This window comes from Scomber japonicus, chromosome 6 (assembly GCF_027409825.1).
Source record: "Scomber japonicus isolate fScoJap1 chromosome 6, fScoJap1.pri, whole genome shotgun sequence".
Lineage (NCBI taxonomy): Eukaryota > Metazoa > Chordata > Actinopteri > Scombriformes > Scombridae > Scomber > Scomber japonicus.
The window spans coordinates 30,700,695-30,717,421 of NC_070583.1; the positions used below are offsets into that span (position 1 = coordinate 30,700,695).

Below are 16,727 nucleotides of genomic sequence, written 5' to 3' on the forward strand. Positions count from 1 at the left end.
GATAAGGACTATATATGGCGAGGGAAAGGGTGGGGAGGGACGCTGCACCCACACACACCACCCAGTTTCTCTGTCCATTTGCTTCAACCCCAACTGCACTCCAAAACGTGACGAGTTTGGCAAGTTTTTTTTTTTTTTTTACTCATTAAGCTCACTTCTTATGGAGGCCTGACATGGACAAAAATGTAGTAAAGTGCTTCTTCTTTTCTTCTTCATGGATCACAAAACAAACAAGTCTTTACTGCGTCATCTTTTATGGACCCCAGGAAGAGTAGCTGTTGCCTGGGTAACAGCTAATGGGGATCCAAATAAACTAAACTAAACGTGTGGGATCAAATGTTTGTTTTTTGTTTTTTTCAATCATAATGTCAAACACACTAAATTCAAAACATCCATAGTTTTAATGGAACTGTTAGCTTCTGCTAGGTAGCTAGCATTAGCTGAAAAAGGGCTGTTGGTCAGTGCGTTTAGCTAGTTAGCCTTTACAGCCTTGTTCATTAGTCCACATATAAACAAAATGTCCCAATGCTTATACTACATCTGAATGCCAAACATAAAGAACAGGTAAATGACTGAATGTGTGAATAAATGTGTAAAAATGAAACAGTAAAAAATAAATAAACTAGAGCTGCAACAATCAGTTGATTAATAGATTAGTCGCCGTACTGTTAAATACTCAATACAATTATTTTGATTTTTTTTTTTTTTAAATGGCTCCAGCTTCCTCAACTTTGGAAAACAGTGATGACTTCACCATTTTATAGGCCAAACAATTAATCAATTATTGAAGAAAATAATCAATAGATTAATTTGTAATGAAAATAAAAGCTCTAAATTAGAGCAGATTAGTTGGTGTTGAAGGATTAATTTGACTGAAACGGTATAAAATGTATAAAATTCACTACATTTGATCAGATTTGTGGCTCGATAACTTCTAATATTTCATGATTATTTGGAAAAATGGAAGTTTCTCAAATGTAACAGAGCGCTCTGCCTGTGCAGCGAGATAATCCACCGTTAAATACGTTTGTTAAGTAAGCTTAACGAGATAAAAAAAGAAAACTGGCCAAACCCATCACCAAGTTTTCCTCACACTCCTCCCCTCTGCAAACATTCTTCCTCCTCCTCCTCTTCCTCCTCTTCAGTGTGCTCTGGTTTGCTGCCCCGATGAGGTGAGGGGGTTTTAAGGCAAGAATGGAAGGACGGGGGGGACGGGGGGAGGGCGGAGAAGAACGCGGGGGCGGCTACTGCTGCACTTCATTAGGAAGCTAATACGGAGATTATTGAATTGGATACTCTGCCTTGTCCCCCTTTTCTCTGCCCTCCTCCTCAACTTGAGGATAACAGAAGATGTGGAATGGCTTGGGGGCAGGTAGGGGGGGAGAGGAGTTTTTTTTTGGGGGGGGGGGGGGGTTGGTTGACGTGGTTCAGTTCAGTTTACTTCACATCACTTTATTTAAGCTCAGTTCAGTTCAGAGCAGGTTAGTTTTCCCCAGCGTGTAGAATACGTCTGTCTGTCATCTGTTTATATTGTGTGTGTGTCTATAACCGCCTGCCAGCTTGTCTGTCTGTCACACCAGCGTGATCTCCACCTCCTCTGTCTTGTCGCTCTTCTCCTGCTGTCGGCGGGAGTGCTGTTTGGGTGGAGGAGGAGCAGCGCGTACCTGAAGCAGTGAAAGAAAAACATATTAAATTTAAGTTAGAGAGAATGAGAACAAATTGAGTAAAAACAGAGATGGCCTACTTTTCTTAATTTGACCAACAGCTTATGATCATATTCCTGCTATAGGACATAAACCTTTTATCTCTAAAAAGCATGCCTCATAAAATTAGAAATATTTAAATTCTCCATTAAGGCTACATTTAGTTTAATCTTTTTTTAATTAACACTGCATTTTTAATTGAAAAAACCCCTCAGTTACACTAAGATACATAACACACAAATCACTATAACCAGCATCTTGTTTCCATCACAACGATGATGATCCAGATAACCTTACAATTGAACATATTCTACATTTCACACTTTATAAGAAACTGTAAAAATGGCTCGGATCAATTTTTAGTATCTACTTAAACATCTTATCTCTGGAAAAGCAGCTTTTCTAATATTTAATCTAACAGACACCTTAACTGCCTCTAAGCTCATGACACATACTATGATATTTGTCTTGAAACACTGAAATAAATGTGTCAAATTAAATCACGAGGAAAACAAGCTTGAAGCCAAGAGGAGTCACATACAGACCAATTTGATCTCATGTGGGCCGGATCATTAAAAAGATGGAGGGAAAGAAGGAAGGAAGGAAGGAAATAAAAAGGGAAGGAAAGAAAGACAGGCAAAAGGAAGGAGGGAAGAAAGGTAGGAAAGACAGACAGATGGAAGGATGGACAGACAGACGGAAGGAAGGAAGGAAAGAAGGAAGGACAGACAGAAGGAAGGAAGGGAGGAAAGAAGGAAGGACAGACAGAAGGAAGGGAGGAAAGAAGGAAGGACAGACAGAAGGAAGGAAGGACAGACAGAAAGGAAGGGAGGGAGGAAGGAAGGACAGACAGAAGGAAGGAAGGAAAGAAGGAAGGAAGGACAGACAGAAGGAAGGGAGGGAGGAAGGAAGGAAGAAGAGAAGGAAGAAAGGGAGGAAGGACAGATGTAAGGAAGGACAGAAGGAAGGAAGGAACTAAGAAAGGAAAAAAAGAAGGTAGGGAGGAAGGACAGATGGAAGGAAGGAAAAGAACACAGGATGCAAGTGGGCCAGATCACACCCCTCGGCGGGCCGTATCTGGCCCACGGGCCGCATGTTTGACACCCCTGCATTACACTTATCATCCTGGATCATTAACTCTTGACATCATAGCTGTGAAAAAACACGACTTTTACACTAACAGGTCGTAGTTTGCCCGGTCCTCCTTCGGGAGTGAATCGAAGCGGCTGAGTCTGAGGAAATCCTGGAGACACTGGACTCCTGCCAGAACTTTGATCTTCAGAGAAAAGAAAAAGAAAGAGACAATAAATAAAACCTGCGGTGACCATCAATGACCGATAAATGAAATGATCTTGATTCTGTTTGTGTATTTATCTTACTGTGGTTGGCTTTCGGTCCCTTGTGTGACGAGGTCGGCAATGGAGGCTTGTGCTCCCCATTGAGTGCGGCGGAGGGTGAACGTGGAAGAGGAGGTGGGGTGGAGGTCTCGGGGCTGGTGAAAGGGCTGATGGGAGGTTGGTCGTACAACGGAAGATGCGGGAGCGAAGATGGAAGCTTCAAAGATGGAGAGATCTAAAAAAAAAAAGAGGCAAGAGTAAAGAAATCCATCATTTCCTGCTATGCTCTCACTTTGAATCTGTAACATTTCACATACAGGGAAGAGCAGATCTAATGTGTGTATAATCGTGTTTTTTACTTCTTCAATTGGTAACAACAACTCATCTCAACCAAAGAGACTCCAAAAAATTCTTTATAATCTACGAGAAAAAAAGAGCAACAGGTGAAAATGTCCATTGAATCTCGGCCTGATGACGGCACTAAAGGGAATATCTTCTGATCCTTCTATCAGTTTGTTAATTATCATAAAAACTGTCCAAAAAAGAGGAAGAGGAAAGGCCTACATAACAATATGCAGTAAGTTAAGAGGTATAACTAGTTGAGTTATAGCGCACCTGTGATTAATAAAGCATTATTTAAACATTTCATAAGAAGTGAAAAGTGTATAGCACGTCATTTAGTTCAATTGGCAAAATAAGCTACAACAACTCATCTCAACCAAAGAGAATCTAAAATACAGTTGGTTGTTTATTCTTTATAATCTACAAGAAAAAAAAAGCTACAGGTGAAAATGTCCGTTGAATCTCGGCCTGATGATTATCATAATTATCATAAAAACGGTCTAAAAACAGATTAGTTTACAAGAAAAAAAAGAGGAATAGGAAAGGCCTACATAACAATATACAGTAAGTTAAGAGGTCTAACTAGTTGAGTTATAGCTCACCTGTGATTAATAAAGCATTATTTAAACAACAACAAGAAGTTAAAAGTGTATAGCACGTCATTTAGTTCACTTTGACGTATTGCAGACAGTACAAAGCCAACTGTTGTTATTTTGAAGAACAGCTTACAGCAGTATTTCCAGTTTACTAGTTCAGAAGCTTCTGCTGAAACAGGAGGATTCAAATTTGGACTTAAGAGCGGTTAAGAGTTGTTGTGTTATGTCTACAGGCTTATAGGAAGGGAGAGGCCGTATCCTTCCTGTTGCTAAACCTCTAATAGGGCAGCACTCAGTGCCACAGATAAGACCTTTCTCTGTGATTGCTGTGTGGGGTTTTTATCAGGGGGCTGCAGGAACACAGCAGTGCTGATCTACTGTTTGTGAACTCTGCCCTGTTGATAGATAAACTGGACAACAGGCAGGAGGAGGGGGGAGGGGAGGGAGGGGGGGTTTGGTGGGAAACAAGTGGCACAGTAGACTACACTTCATCCTTGGTATTTCTGCCCTGAGGAAAGACTGATAAGAGAACATTTCCAGCTCGGTTCAAGAGAGGGGCGCCGAACAGCACAATGAGCATGTTGCTATTTCAAATCCTCCATCAGTCAGTTAATGTGTGTGACGTTGCATGCATGTGTACCCTTTGACCTTGCTGTTTTTAAATTATTGATGGTGTTACTGTACCTGTATGTCACCCGTCCCTCCTCCACTGTTCTCTCCATTCTCTGTGAGATCTTCTACCAACACGGAGGGGAAGACACCCACCCGTCCGTTAAGCTCCCCCTCCCAGAAGCCATCGTCTGTCTGAGTGTCGCGGCTCAGAAGGCGAATCACGGCTCCCTCGGAGAAGGAGAGTTCTTCATCTGCCTGGCCTTCGTAATCATAAAGTGCACGCACATACACCACTGCCACACAGAGAGAGACGGGAGACAAAAAGAGAGAGGCAGAGAAAATAATAAGAGATACACAGAAGGAATAATTATTCTTGGGGAAATGTTATACCCTGCTGGGGAGAGGAAGATACAGACAGGGACAGAACGATGTATGTAATTGTAAAGATAATTAGGTGATTTCCTCATGTGTCTGGTCCAAGTGTACCGATACAGCAGACACACAGTGGGGGGGGGGGGAAAGAAAGGATGCAGGAAAGGAGGGAGTGAGAGAAAAAAAGGGTCAGGTTGCAAAGAAAGCATGTTGGGTTGGAAGAGTAAAAAATGAAAATGGACAGATTTTAAATACTTTTCACTTCTGTTGAGGTACACAGTGGATATATGCTTCACCTATCAGCTAGCATAAACATGAGTTATCATCTAAGGCAGGGGTGTCAAACATGCGGCCCGTGGGCCAGATACGGCCCGCCGAGGGGTGCGATCCGGCCCACTTGCCATCCTGTGTTCTTTTTCTTCCTTCCATCTGTCCTTCCTCTCTAATTTCCTTTTTTCCTTTCTTAGTTCCTTCCTTCCTTCTGTCCTTCCTCCCTTTTTTCCTTCTGTTCTTCCTTCCTTCCTCCCTCGCTCCCTTCTGTCTGTCCTTCCTTCTTTCCTCCCTTCCTTCTGTCTGTCCTTCCTTATTTCCTTCCTTCCATCTGTCTGTCTGTCCCTCCTTCACTGTCTGTCTTTCCTACCTTTCTTCCCTCCTTCCTTCCCTTCTTATTTCCTTCCTTCCTTCCTTCTTTCCCTCCATCTTTTTAATGATCCGGCCCACATGAGATCAAATTGGTCTGTATGTGGCCCTTGAATGAAAATGAGTTTGACACCTCTGATCTAAGATAATGTAATTAAATGTCATTTGTCAGTTGCGACCCAACAAGCCTGGTCAGCATTTCTCAAAGCAAAGCAAAATCTCCAGTGATGGTAAATTATAAACCTTTTTAACATGAACATTCTTCATATACAATGTTACAGATTTCAGCTCTACAGTAGTTTTCAGCCTTTAAATGCAGCACTGGACCTAATGAACGTCCTGGCTGTATTTAGACCTTCAAAAAACGATTTTAGATAAAACCAATAGTGTTGTAGAAATAAGAAGCAGCATAAAGAAGCTGTTGGTTTGAGATAAAGCTCCTGCCTATTCTTACTGTTAAATGTTTTGTTTTTATGTAAAGCACATTGAGTGCCCCAGGGTACCTAAATAAAGCTGCCTTGTCTATTGTTTACTGGCACTGGGATGGCCACTCACTTCTCAGCTCTTTCTTTTCTACAATAAGGAAAAACAAAGCTCATGAAACCTGACTTAAGCACCAAATATCTACTTTTTTTTTTAAACATAAAAAACTCATTATGTGAAGAAACAAACTTGATTACATTTGTACAACTGGAACCAGCTTGTTAAAGGTTATAATCAACTCTAATTATGTTATAATCCGTACTGTTTGTGTCTCCGTTGATGCAGCCAGAGTGCAGCTCCGGCTCAGTTGAATTCGATGAGGTGTGTGATCGAGCGTCAAGTGTAGCCAGAGACTGGAGCATACTCAGTAGACTGTTGGAAGTGGGGAACTGCAGGTATTTCTCAGGGACATAGCCCACTTGGCCCGTCTTATTGCGAGCCTGGGAGAAAGAAAAGGCAAGAAACCACACAAGCATGATGTACAATACACCGTACACATGAGATTATGCTCCTTTTGTTGTGAGTGTGCATATGAAAGTATGTTTTTGCACCTTAACCCAGTCCTCCATGTCTCCATCCTCAATGACTTCCAACATCTCCTGTTCATCAATAGTTAATTCATCTGGTTGAGAAGCCTGAGAAAGAGAGAGAAAGACAATTGTTAGGAGTGGTAAAGACATAGGAAGAGGAATAGTGGAAGTTAGAATGAGAAATCATCTTGTTCCCTGCTACCATAAAGACATTTATTTATAGTACTATAATAAAAACACACCTTGTATGAGTAGAGGACCTTGCAGGTTAGAGGATAGTTGCGGAGGGTTCCTGAGGGACTGGAGCTGCTGTCGTCAAAAACCTCCATGTTTTCTTCACACTCCTCACCCTCCTCGCGCTCCAAGTCCACTGTGCCCTGTAACACACAAACACACACACACACACACACACACACACACACACACACACACACACACACACACACACACACACACACACAGAGTGAGATAAAGTCAAAACCTTTGATAACTACAAGGACGTGTAAGAAAGGTTCCGGTTCCATTCACCTCCACTTCAGAGAAAAATAACACACGTAGTTTCTCACTAACTTCCCAATCCCAAATTCCCAAACTCACTTGTTTGGCTCTAATGTCTCAAACAAGGTCTTTTTCTGCTTGTTTCAATCGCTCTGTCTTGTTCTCTTCCAGTAACCTTTGTTAATCGTCCCATCTGCTCTTCACACTTCTGCTGTTTTACTCTCCTGCCTTTCACTCCCACTGCATTCTTTGCTCTTGATCATCAGCTACAAGGGCTGTCCATTTCACAGAGACAGCCCTTCACTTGTTAGTTTTTGCACCCTCCCTGTGTGTTAGTATCACAGCTGAATCTATCTGTACGGACTCATGCTTACCTTTTCTCCTGCCTGAGTTTCTCTGCCTTGCTCAGGGTTGCTACTACAACCTTTTAGAGACAGGTGTAGAGGGACTCATGTATCATGATTCAGCCCCTCCCTCTTTTGTTCTATGAGAATTTCACTGGCTTATATGAAGGTCATGTGATCCCGCTGGTAGAAAGATCCATCACACACAGTAAGCTGACCTGGCCATAACAATACCGTGGCTGTGTGTGCATGTGCATGTGTGTGTTTATCCATTCCTAAGTCATTGTGTTCAGTCATCAGATTTCTGTTGACACAGTAAACTCTACACCACTGCAGAACAAAACAGTGTGTGTGTGTGTGTGTGTGTGTGTGTGTGTGTGTGTGTGTGTGTGTATAGGGATTTGTCACTATTTGGTCTCCTATACAGACAACTCAGCTCTATAATAATAACCTTCAGGTGTGGTCTTAAGGTGTTACCTAATAAACACAATCTTATCAAAGCTCTCCACTTGAAAAACGTCATATGACTAATTTAGGAAAATCACAATGCTAACATGCTAACATGCTAAAATTGAACAGGTATAATGCTTAATGCCATCTTAGTTTACTGTATTAGCGTGCTACAAGTTACAGTTGCTAATTAGCACAAAACACAAAGTGCGGCAGATGATGTTGGAAATGTCATTATTTGGTCATAAAACAAAGTATTGGACAGAGACAGAGAATGTACTACAGGGAAAGTCAGAGGATCACCAAAGTAATTTAGATCTGAAGATGATAAATGTCTGCACAAAATGTAAGACCAAAACAAAATCCATCAAATAGCTGTTGAGATATTTCAGTCTGGACTGACAGAGCCACACCGCTAGTGTAGCTACAAAATCTAGAAATAGAGATCATATTACTCCCATTTTAGCTTCTCTGCATTGGCTTTTTGGTAAAATCTTGAATTGAAATCAAAATCCTTCTCCTCACTTTCAAAGCTCTCAATGGTCAGGCTCCATCTTATCTTAAAGAACTCATAGTACCTTATGAACCTGCTAGAACACTTAGCTCCCAACATGCAGGTCTACTTGTGGTTCCTAGTATCTCTAAAAGTAGAATGGAGACAGAGGCTTTAGTTTTCAGGCTCCTCTCCGGTGGAACCATCTTCCAGATTCGGTCCGGGGGGGGGGGGGGGGGGGGGGCAGACACCCTCTCTACTTAGGCTTAAAACTTTCCTTTTTGATAAAGCTTATAGTTAGGGCCGGCCAGGCATGTCCTGGACCAGCTCTTAGTTTATGATCCTTGTCCTGGACCTACTATTTCTTTTTTAATGTTGATTTTTAATGTGCTTCTCTCTCCTCTCTTCTCTCTCTCCTCTTTATATCCTATTCTCCTTCTTTCTCTCTCTGTCCTCTCTCTCCCTCTCCTCTCTCTCTCTCTCAACCCCAACCAGTCGGGGTAGATGTCCACCCAGTTCTGCCTGAGGTTTCTTCCAGTTAAAAGGGTTTTTCCTCGCCACTGTCGCCAAGTGCTCGCTCATGTGGGAATGTTGGGTCTCTTTAAATTAAATTAAAGAGTACAGTTTAGACCTGCTCTATGTGTAAAATGCCTTTAGATGATTTTTGTTGTGATGTGGCGCTATATAAATAAATAAAGATTGATTGACATGTTCGCTCTTTGTTCTGTTACACTTTAAATTCAAAACCCTACAGATATGAAGCTTACATAAAGTTGTTATATTTACACTACTGGTCATTAGTTTTGGATAACCTCCTTCTAAATTTATAACTTTTGCAGATATAACCTTAAAGGAAAACCTTGAGTAACATAAGGTCTTCCTCAGCACTGTTTCAGAAGTTCATATAAATGTGCTGTACTTGCAGGTTGCTTTGCTTTCACCCTTCTCTCCAGTTAATCCTAAACCAGCTCGATGACTGTATCGGCCAGTCCATGACTTAAAGATTACTCCCTTGTTCTTTTCTCCTAAGGTGATTGTGACAGCCTGGTGGTCTCTTTTGGGTCATTATCTTGCTATAGTATGAACCCCTGATACTGCATGGCTCTGTAAAATGCTGTGCTAGCCCTTCTTCCTCCCTTCTTCCTCTAGGGTCACTTTGTACAAGTCACCAGCTCTGGATCCAGCATAAGAGCCCCAGACCACCACACTTCCTGCTCTGTGCTTTTATAAAGACACAGTTTATAAGTAATGAGTTGTAAAAAAAAGTTGGAATTGGTTGCATCAAATTTCAAGTCTTAATTTACATCTACTGAAGAAAAGCTGTGAGATATCAACCCATAACTTGATCTCTGAAAAAGCTTTTTTCTGTTACTCTGAAATCTATATTATTTTTCAGGCACCTGGTACCTTTGTATCATTTAAGGGTAATCACTGGACCTCACTACAAAATGGAAAACGGGAGTATTGGCTAGTGCACACATTTGTATAGCTTTATTAGTCTTAACCAGTCTCAACCTTGACATGACTTTATAGCAGGTCAGTTTTACACTCCGGTTGGTGGACATCCAAATTAAATGGCGAAGAGTAACTACACAACCCTAACCCTTAACCCTAACCCATAACCCATAACCCATAACCCTAACCCATAACCCTGACCCTTAACCCTAGCCCTAACCCTAACCATTTAAGGGTATTCACTGGACTTGAACTGGTTGAACCTCATTATAAAATGGAAAAAGGGAGTATTGGCTAGTGCACACATTTGTATAGCTTTATTAGTCTCAACCTTGACATGACTTTATAGCAAGTCAGTTTCACACTCCGGTTGGTGGACATCCAAATTAAATGGCGAAGAGTAACTACACAACCATAACCCTAACCCTTTACCATTCCACACCACACCTACTAAGGACATGGATAGCCCAAGTCTGTAGGCCAGTGCACTTAATGTTCTCCCACAACTGCTGAACCCTAACCCTAACCCTAACCCATAGCCCTAACCCTAACCCATAACCCTAACCCTAACCCTAGCCCTAACCTATAACCCCAACCCTAACCCATAACCCTAACCCTAGCCCTAACCTATAACCCCAACCCTAACCCATAACCCTAACCCTAGCCCTAACCCTAGCCCTAGCCCTAACCATTTAAGGGTATTCACTGGACTTGAACTGGTTGAACCTCACTATAAAATAGAAAATGGGAGTATTGGCTAGTGTACACATTTGTATAGCTTTATTAGTCTTAACCAGTCTCAACCTTGACATGACTTTATAGCAGGTCAGTTTTCGGTTGGTGGACATCCAAATTAAATGGCGAAGAGCAACTACACAGTAAATAGGAAATGATTTCCGACACAGCCATGGAAAGTGTACCTGAGTAGGGGATGATAAATTCAGATCCACCTGCTTTCCAGCTCCATATCGTGAGGTTTGGCCGCATTTCCGTTGGCTCTGTGTTTACTGTGCTTTGTCACTTTTATCCACTTTACTGGAAGGATTTAAAAGAACACCGCACTGCCTCAGGGCCAATTCATTCAATCCCTGAAGTAAAATGACCAGCATGTATTTCAGTAATAACCTCATAAAATACCCCCAAAAATACATCTCTCTCTCTCTCTCTCTCTCTCTCTCTCTCTCTCTGTCTCTCTCTCTCTCTCTCTCTCTCCCTTTCTCTCTTTGTGTACCAATACAGCTGAGATAGAGACCAATCACAGATTTTATTGGGCCTGGAGGTAATAACTGTGAAAGTGATATTGTAATGAAGGCAGTGCCGGCCTTGAGGGACTTGAGGGTTCATGGTTTACAGTATTTCATTGTCATATTAATAAAGTTGAGTGGAATGAAGAAAGGACTGAGGGGAGTGCCTTGCTCTGTAGATTAGTATTCACAATCCATCCATTCATTTCCTTTGTTGCACCTTGTTATTACAATCCCTTCTTTGTTTACCTCTGTCAGTCTCTTAAGGCTCCAGTTCACTCCATATAAAATCAAAAGGATGTTGAACTGCTGGGATGCGTGCCTCCTGGTCTGTTCCTTTAACCTTTGTGTCGTCCTCCCGGGTCAAATTGACCCCCCGTTTGTTTTGACTGTTCCTCCTTCCTTCCATCTGTCCTTCCTCCCTCCTTCTCTCTTTCTTTCCTCCTTCTACCTTCCTTCCTTCCTTCCTCCCTCCCTCCCTCCTTCTCTCTTTCTTTCCTCCCCCTCCCTTCCTTCTTTCCTCTGTCCTTCTTTCTTTTCTTCCTCCCTCCCTCCCTCATTCTTTCCTCCTTCCTTCCTTCTTTCCTCTGTCCTTGTTTCTTTCCTTCCTCCTTCCCTCCTTCTCTCTTTCTTTCCTCCCCCTCCCTTCCTTCTTTCCTCTGTCCTTCTTTCTTTCCCTGCTCCCTCCCTCCTTCTTTTCTCCGTCCTTCCTTCCTTCCTTCTTTTTTTCCTCCCTCCCTTCCTTCTTTCCTTTCTTCCCTTCCTTCCTCCCTCCTTTCCTTGCTTCTTCCCTCCTTTCCTTCCTTCTTCCATCCTCCCTCCTTTCCTTCCTTCCATCCTCCCTCCCTCCTCCCTTCCTTCTTTCCTTTCTTCCCTTCCTTCCTCCCTCCTTTCCTTGCTTCTTCCCTCCTTTCCTTCCTTCTTCCATCCTCCCTCCCTTCCTTCCATCCTCCCTCCTCCCTTCCTTCCTTGACTCGAGCACAACAGGAGGGTTAATGACAACCACACCAGATGGAGGAGTTTAAACCTCGAGCTTATTTGTCTTATAAATCATGTAAGTAAAGTTAGATGGTTGCAGATGTAAACAACAACAAAATGTCAACAGGAAATGAATTTACCAACTACTGGCAGCTAACAGTGTAATAATAATGTGTCAGGTGTTTGAAAGGGTTTGGTTTGCAGGCCTTTGCACCCTGACGCAGCTCTTCGTTTCGGACACCATTTTTTTTTCTACAGGAACATACAAAAGTCGATATTTATAGACTGTGTTGCTAGACTTACAGTATATTCTTGTATGTTCTCTGCGGTTTTTCACAATCCCCCCCTCCATCTCTCTCACCTTTGCATCCAATTTTACCTCAGCATTATCACTCTGACACTACCCCCCCCTCCCCTCCTCCACATCACACCACCCCCTCTTTCTCCCAGCTCACTCCTCCTTTCTCTCCTCCAGAAATTGTCTTTCACTGCAACTCCTCCTATCCTTCCCTCTCCCCCGAAAATGTGGCTCTGCCTAGATTTCTCACTCCCTCACTCTCCAGACTTTCTCTTTCATTCTGTAACAGTTGGTATCTCTCTCTCTCTCTCTCTCTCTCTGTCTCTCTCTCTCTCTCTCTCGCTGGTGTTCGCTGCGAGCTGCAATATCTTGTGAGCAGAATGACAAGTGCTTCCAATGGAGCGGACTGACTCTGTTTAGCCCTGTTGACAAACATACACACATCTCCCAAGAAAAGCAGCGTGTGGAATTGCACTCCTCGTCATGGATGTACACTCTCCTCCCCACATACCCAACAGAGTGACAGACACGCTTGCAAAAAAATGAATAAATATCCATAACTTAAGTAAGGCCTTCATATCCTGTCATTTAACTTTTTATATGCTTGCACAGGAGACAGCATTTAAGCCTGAATTATTGATTGTGCATATTTAGGCTGGCTAATGTGAGTTTAATACAATTTTTAGAAAAATATGAACACCATTTTTGAAATACTTAAAAGATTAATTTGTTTTAGAGACTATCAATTAGATCCAGCGTTCCCCAGTGTGGGAGAAGCAATCACTTTTAAATTTAAGTTGGATTTAATTTAAGTATATAATAATACAGGGTAGGAAAAATTAGGTATGGACCACTGGCAGAGGGGAAAGAGGGATGTGAACTTGACTGTCTCCCCCTGACATGCAAACAGTACATGCACCCACAATCATAAACAAAATGAGATGATAAAGATGGTCCCTTCAGGCCTCTGTACTCAGTCTAGCTTGCTATTAAAGCTAGGGGTCATGAAATAAAAAACTTGCATGATGACTTCATCAGTATTCCTGTGGGGGAAGTGGGGCGTTTTAAGAGGCTGTAACTGGCGTGACAGACGATTAGGCAGCAGGGCTCCAGGTCAATTATCTTGCAATTTACATCATTCAGGAAGTGATTTGTCAGGAGAACTATTCTGGCTGGGTGGTTTTCACTTATAATAAAATCACAAAGAATAAAAAGTGTAAAATGATTTTTTGAATGTGCCAAACTGAGTTGAGAGTGTTTTTTTTTTTTTAGTGCCAGAGGAAAAAAACACTGTGGTGAAAAACACCAATAGCAGTTGAATAACATACAGTGATACTTTCAGTGGTTTGGTGGTTCTCATTTGATGTGAGTAACGCAGGCCACCATGCATGCAACACAACTCAGGCATTACTTATATTCTATGGTAACAAACAAAAAAGTCCTACTTCTGGCCTGCAGGTGTCAGATTTGCACTTTCCAGCCAAGTCAAAAAACTGCTGTAACTCTGAAAATTGCTGACAAACATAATTTATGCATGTACTGTATGCATGCATGCATTAGCAGCAAAGTAACATTATTATCTAAATTATGTTTACCGGATTGTTGTTTATTAATTCCTCCTACTTTATGTTTTCAAATTTCATTAAAATATTTCTATTTTGGGGGAAAACAAGACTAGTTCTGCTGGCTTGGCGAAAAAGCAGCAACATAGGCACAGTGAGGGGAGGTATCTCACCGACAGTGAGGGATCATGGGAAGTGTAGTTGGCCCAACGTTCATTCTCTAGCTCCTCCATCACCTACAGCATGCACAGAGAGAGTGGGGGATTTATACACATATTACAAACAAGCACACTCTCTACTACTACTGCTACTACTGCAATATACAGTACAATACAAACTGGCATTCATGCGTGGCAGCATAAACACACACACTCACACTCACACACATACACACACACACACACACACACACCCCAAGAGACACAAAGACGAATGCATTCAGAAACGTGTATCACACACTGCTTCACACTTGCTGGTATTAAGTCATGCAGAGACAATGAGTGGTTTACACACACACACACACACATACACACATTTACACACATAAACATATACAGTATACGTACACACATTCTCCAGCACTCACTGACAAAACACACCTGGTTCATGGCGCTCTTCAGCCAGGTATCCACAGCAACCCCCACTTGCCGCAGAAGATCCAACCGAGCCTCCGCTTTCAACTTTATTGTCTTTGGAGAAAGGAAAGGTCAGGAATGTTAAGACAATCAACCACATTACTGGCCTACGCTGAGGTCTTACTGTAAAAGGAACATTACAGGTTTTTTTTTTTAACTAATTGGATTATTTTATCTAAAATGTGGATCTTTTAAAAGTTTAAAAGCTTTGCCCTTTAATCAACTTTGAGAATTCAGTGTTATTACAACTGGAAGGAACAAAGCCCAAAACTATCACAATAAGAGGCTGTAAAAAAAAAAAAAAAAATCAATTAAAGGTATAAGTCTGAAATGTCTCACTGTGGGTCAACAGCACTAGCAGCTATTAACCAGACTGATTATTGGGACCACACTGGCTGCAGTCAGTTATAACTGTAAGTCTCTATTTTCTATTTATACAGTTGTGGCAAGCTCTTTCCCAGCAATGGAAAAGAACATATATTATTTTTTAGGGCTACAATGTGAAAGCAATATCAATATAATAAGCAACTGGGAAGCATTGATGCGTACAGCAAGGTGGGAGTCATTTCTTATTTATAATGGGTTTCTAGAAGTGATGCAGGGAGACAGACTTCAAGTGAGTTCTGCACATATACATCCGACTCTGGCCATGATACACCTCCCTCGATTCACACAATTTCAATCTTTAACAATCATTTAAGTTTTAAACATCTTAGCAGTTTTCAGTTCACTGTTTTAAAAACTTGCTGCACTTTCTGTTGATGAGTTGTGAGCGCTGTGAAAACCGGACATGTGCTGCGTTCTTTACTAATGAGACAATCTGATGAGGCTACAACCAAAAAGCAGAGAAACCCATGAGATTTACATTCAATTGGTCTCGCTTCCTCAACTTTCTCTTTCATCTGTAATCCTTTCTATTTTTTTCTTCTTGTCTCTCCATTTTCATCAATTTTCTCTTTCGTTACCCACTCCTTTCCTTTCTCATGCTGACAGAGCAGATTGATAGCTGATACCTCTCTCTCCCACAGAGATGTGCAGTCAGACAGAAAGACACATCTCAAGACAGACTCCCCGGCTTTGATCAATAAAGACCTGAGCCCCTTAAGTGCCTTAGTTGCTTGGGTTTTTTTTTTTTTTTTTTTTTACCCTTTTCCATAAACAGCACCAAACAAATGCTAGAAGGAGGCACAAGCTGGTCTCCTGCTGTTGGATGAAATATTGAAATATTGTGCTTTCAAGGATGTCGGGCAATGCATTCTTCACTTTAAAGTCAATGGGATGAGTAGCCAGTGGTGTGAGTACAGCTCACTTTCTGAAAAAGACTGTGCAACCTCTGAAAGAAGAAGATAATTTGACTGGGAAATCAATAAAACAGAAAGAAAGATGGACAGGCAGGCAGACACACAGACTATCTGGCTGTAACTTCTTATCATGACCACTACTTAAAATAAAAGAATAATGGTTCTCTTTTTCTTTCTTTGACTCTCTTTTTTTTTTTTTTTTTTTTTTTACAGCTGAACTTATTCAGAAAAGCCATTAGATTCATATGAGAGTTATTCTCATATGACTTCTCATATGTATTCTTTTTTATATTTATTTTACTCACTAGGGACAACAGATGCAAATGAGCAGTTTTGCTATAATCCAACATATTTACAGAGATGTTTTAATATCGATGTTCATCAATATGCACTGTCCCTATCCAAAAATAAAGTATTTATTATTATTATTAAGAGACAACAAGACAAGACATAATGAAACAAACTACCTATAGTATGTGAGATATTACTGAGTCAAACTTAAAAAGTGCGATCAAATATGTTAATTACTATTTATTGTTAAAATAAAAGAATAACTTATTCAGAAAAGCCATTAGATACATATGAGAGTTATAATAGATAACAAAGACATAATGAAACAAAACTACCTATAGTATGTGAGATATTACTGAGTCTAACATAAAAAGATAGAGTGTGATCAAAAAGGCAGATTAATAGATTAATACCAATATGTATCTATAGTAACGGTTGGTTTTTATAACACAGTATTGTTTATTAGATATGTTAATTAGTCTGTTTATTACTGTGTCAACAATTAAATGAATATATACACTGTGATTTAAATAAGTATGCTACATGTGAACTCATATGTTAGCA

The 16,727-nt window shown here is 41.1% G+C and overlaps 1 protein-coding gene across 1 annotated transcript in view; it reads right to left on the bottom strand.

Annotated features, from left to right (window-relative positions):
* Positions 1 to 1,421: 1,421 nt before the first annotated feature.
* The window catches only part of LOC128360456 (F-BAR and double SH3 domains protein 2-like), an 82,538-nt gene continuing 67,232 nt past the window's right edge, over positions 1,422 to 16,727 (bottom strand). The window contains exons 13-21 of the mRNA XM_053320893.1: positions 14,536 to 14,625; positions 14,110 to 14,172; positions 6,857 to 6,991; positions 6,636 to 6,719; positions 6,347 to 6,524; positions 4,663 to 4,883; positions 3,083 to 3,275; positions 2,885 to 2,979; positions 1,422 to 1,664 (exon numbers count right to left, since the gene is read on the bottom strand). Of these exons, the coding sequence (XP_053176868.1) occupies positions 1,572 to 1,664; positions 2,885 to 2,979; positions 3,083 to 3,275; positions 4,663 to 4,883; positions 6,347 to 6,524; positions 6,636 to 6,719; positions 6,857 to 6,991; positions 14,110 to 14,172; positions 14,536 to 14,625 (1,152 nt within the window). The 3' untranslated portion in view covers positions 1,422 to 1,571. The remainder of the gene's footprint in view (positions 1,665 to 2,884; positions 2,980 to 3,082; positions 3,276 to 4,662; positions 4,884 to 6,346; positions 6,525 to 6,635; positions 6,720 to 6,856; positions 6,992 to 14,109; positions 14,173 to 14,535; positions 14,626 to 16,727) is intronic.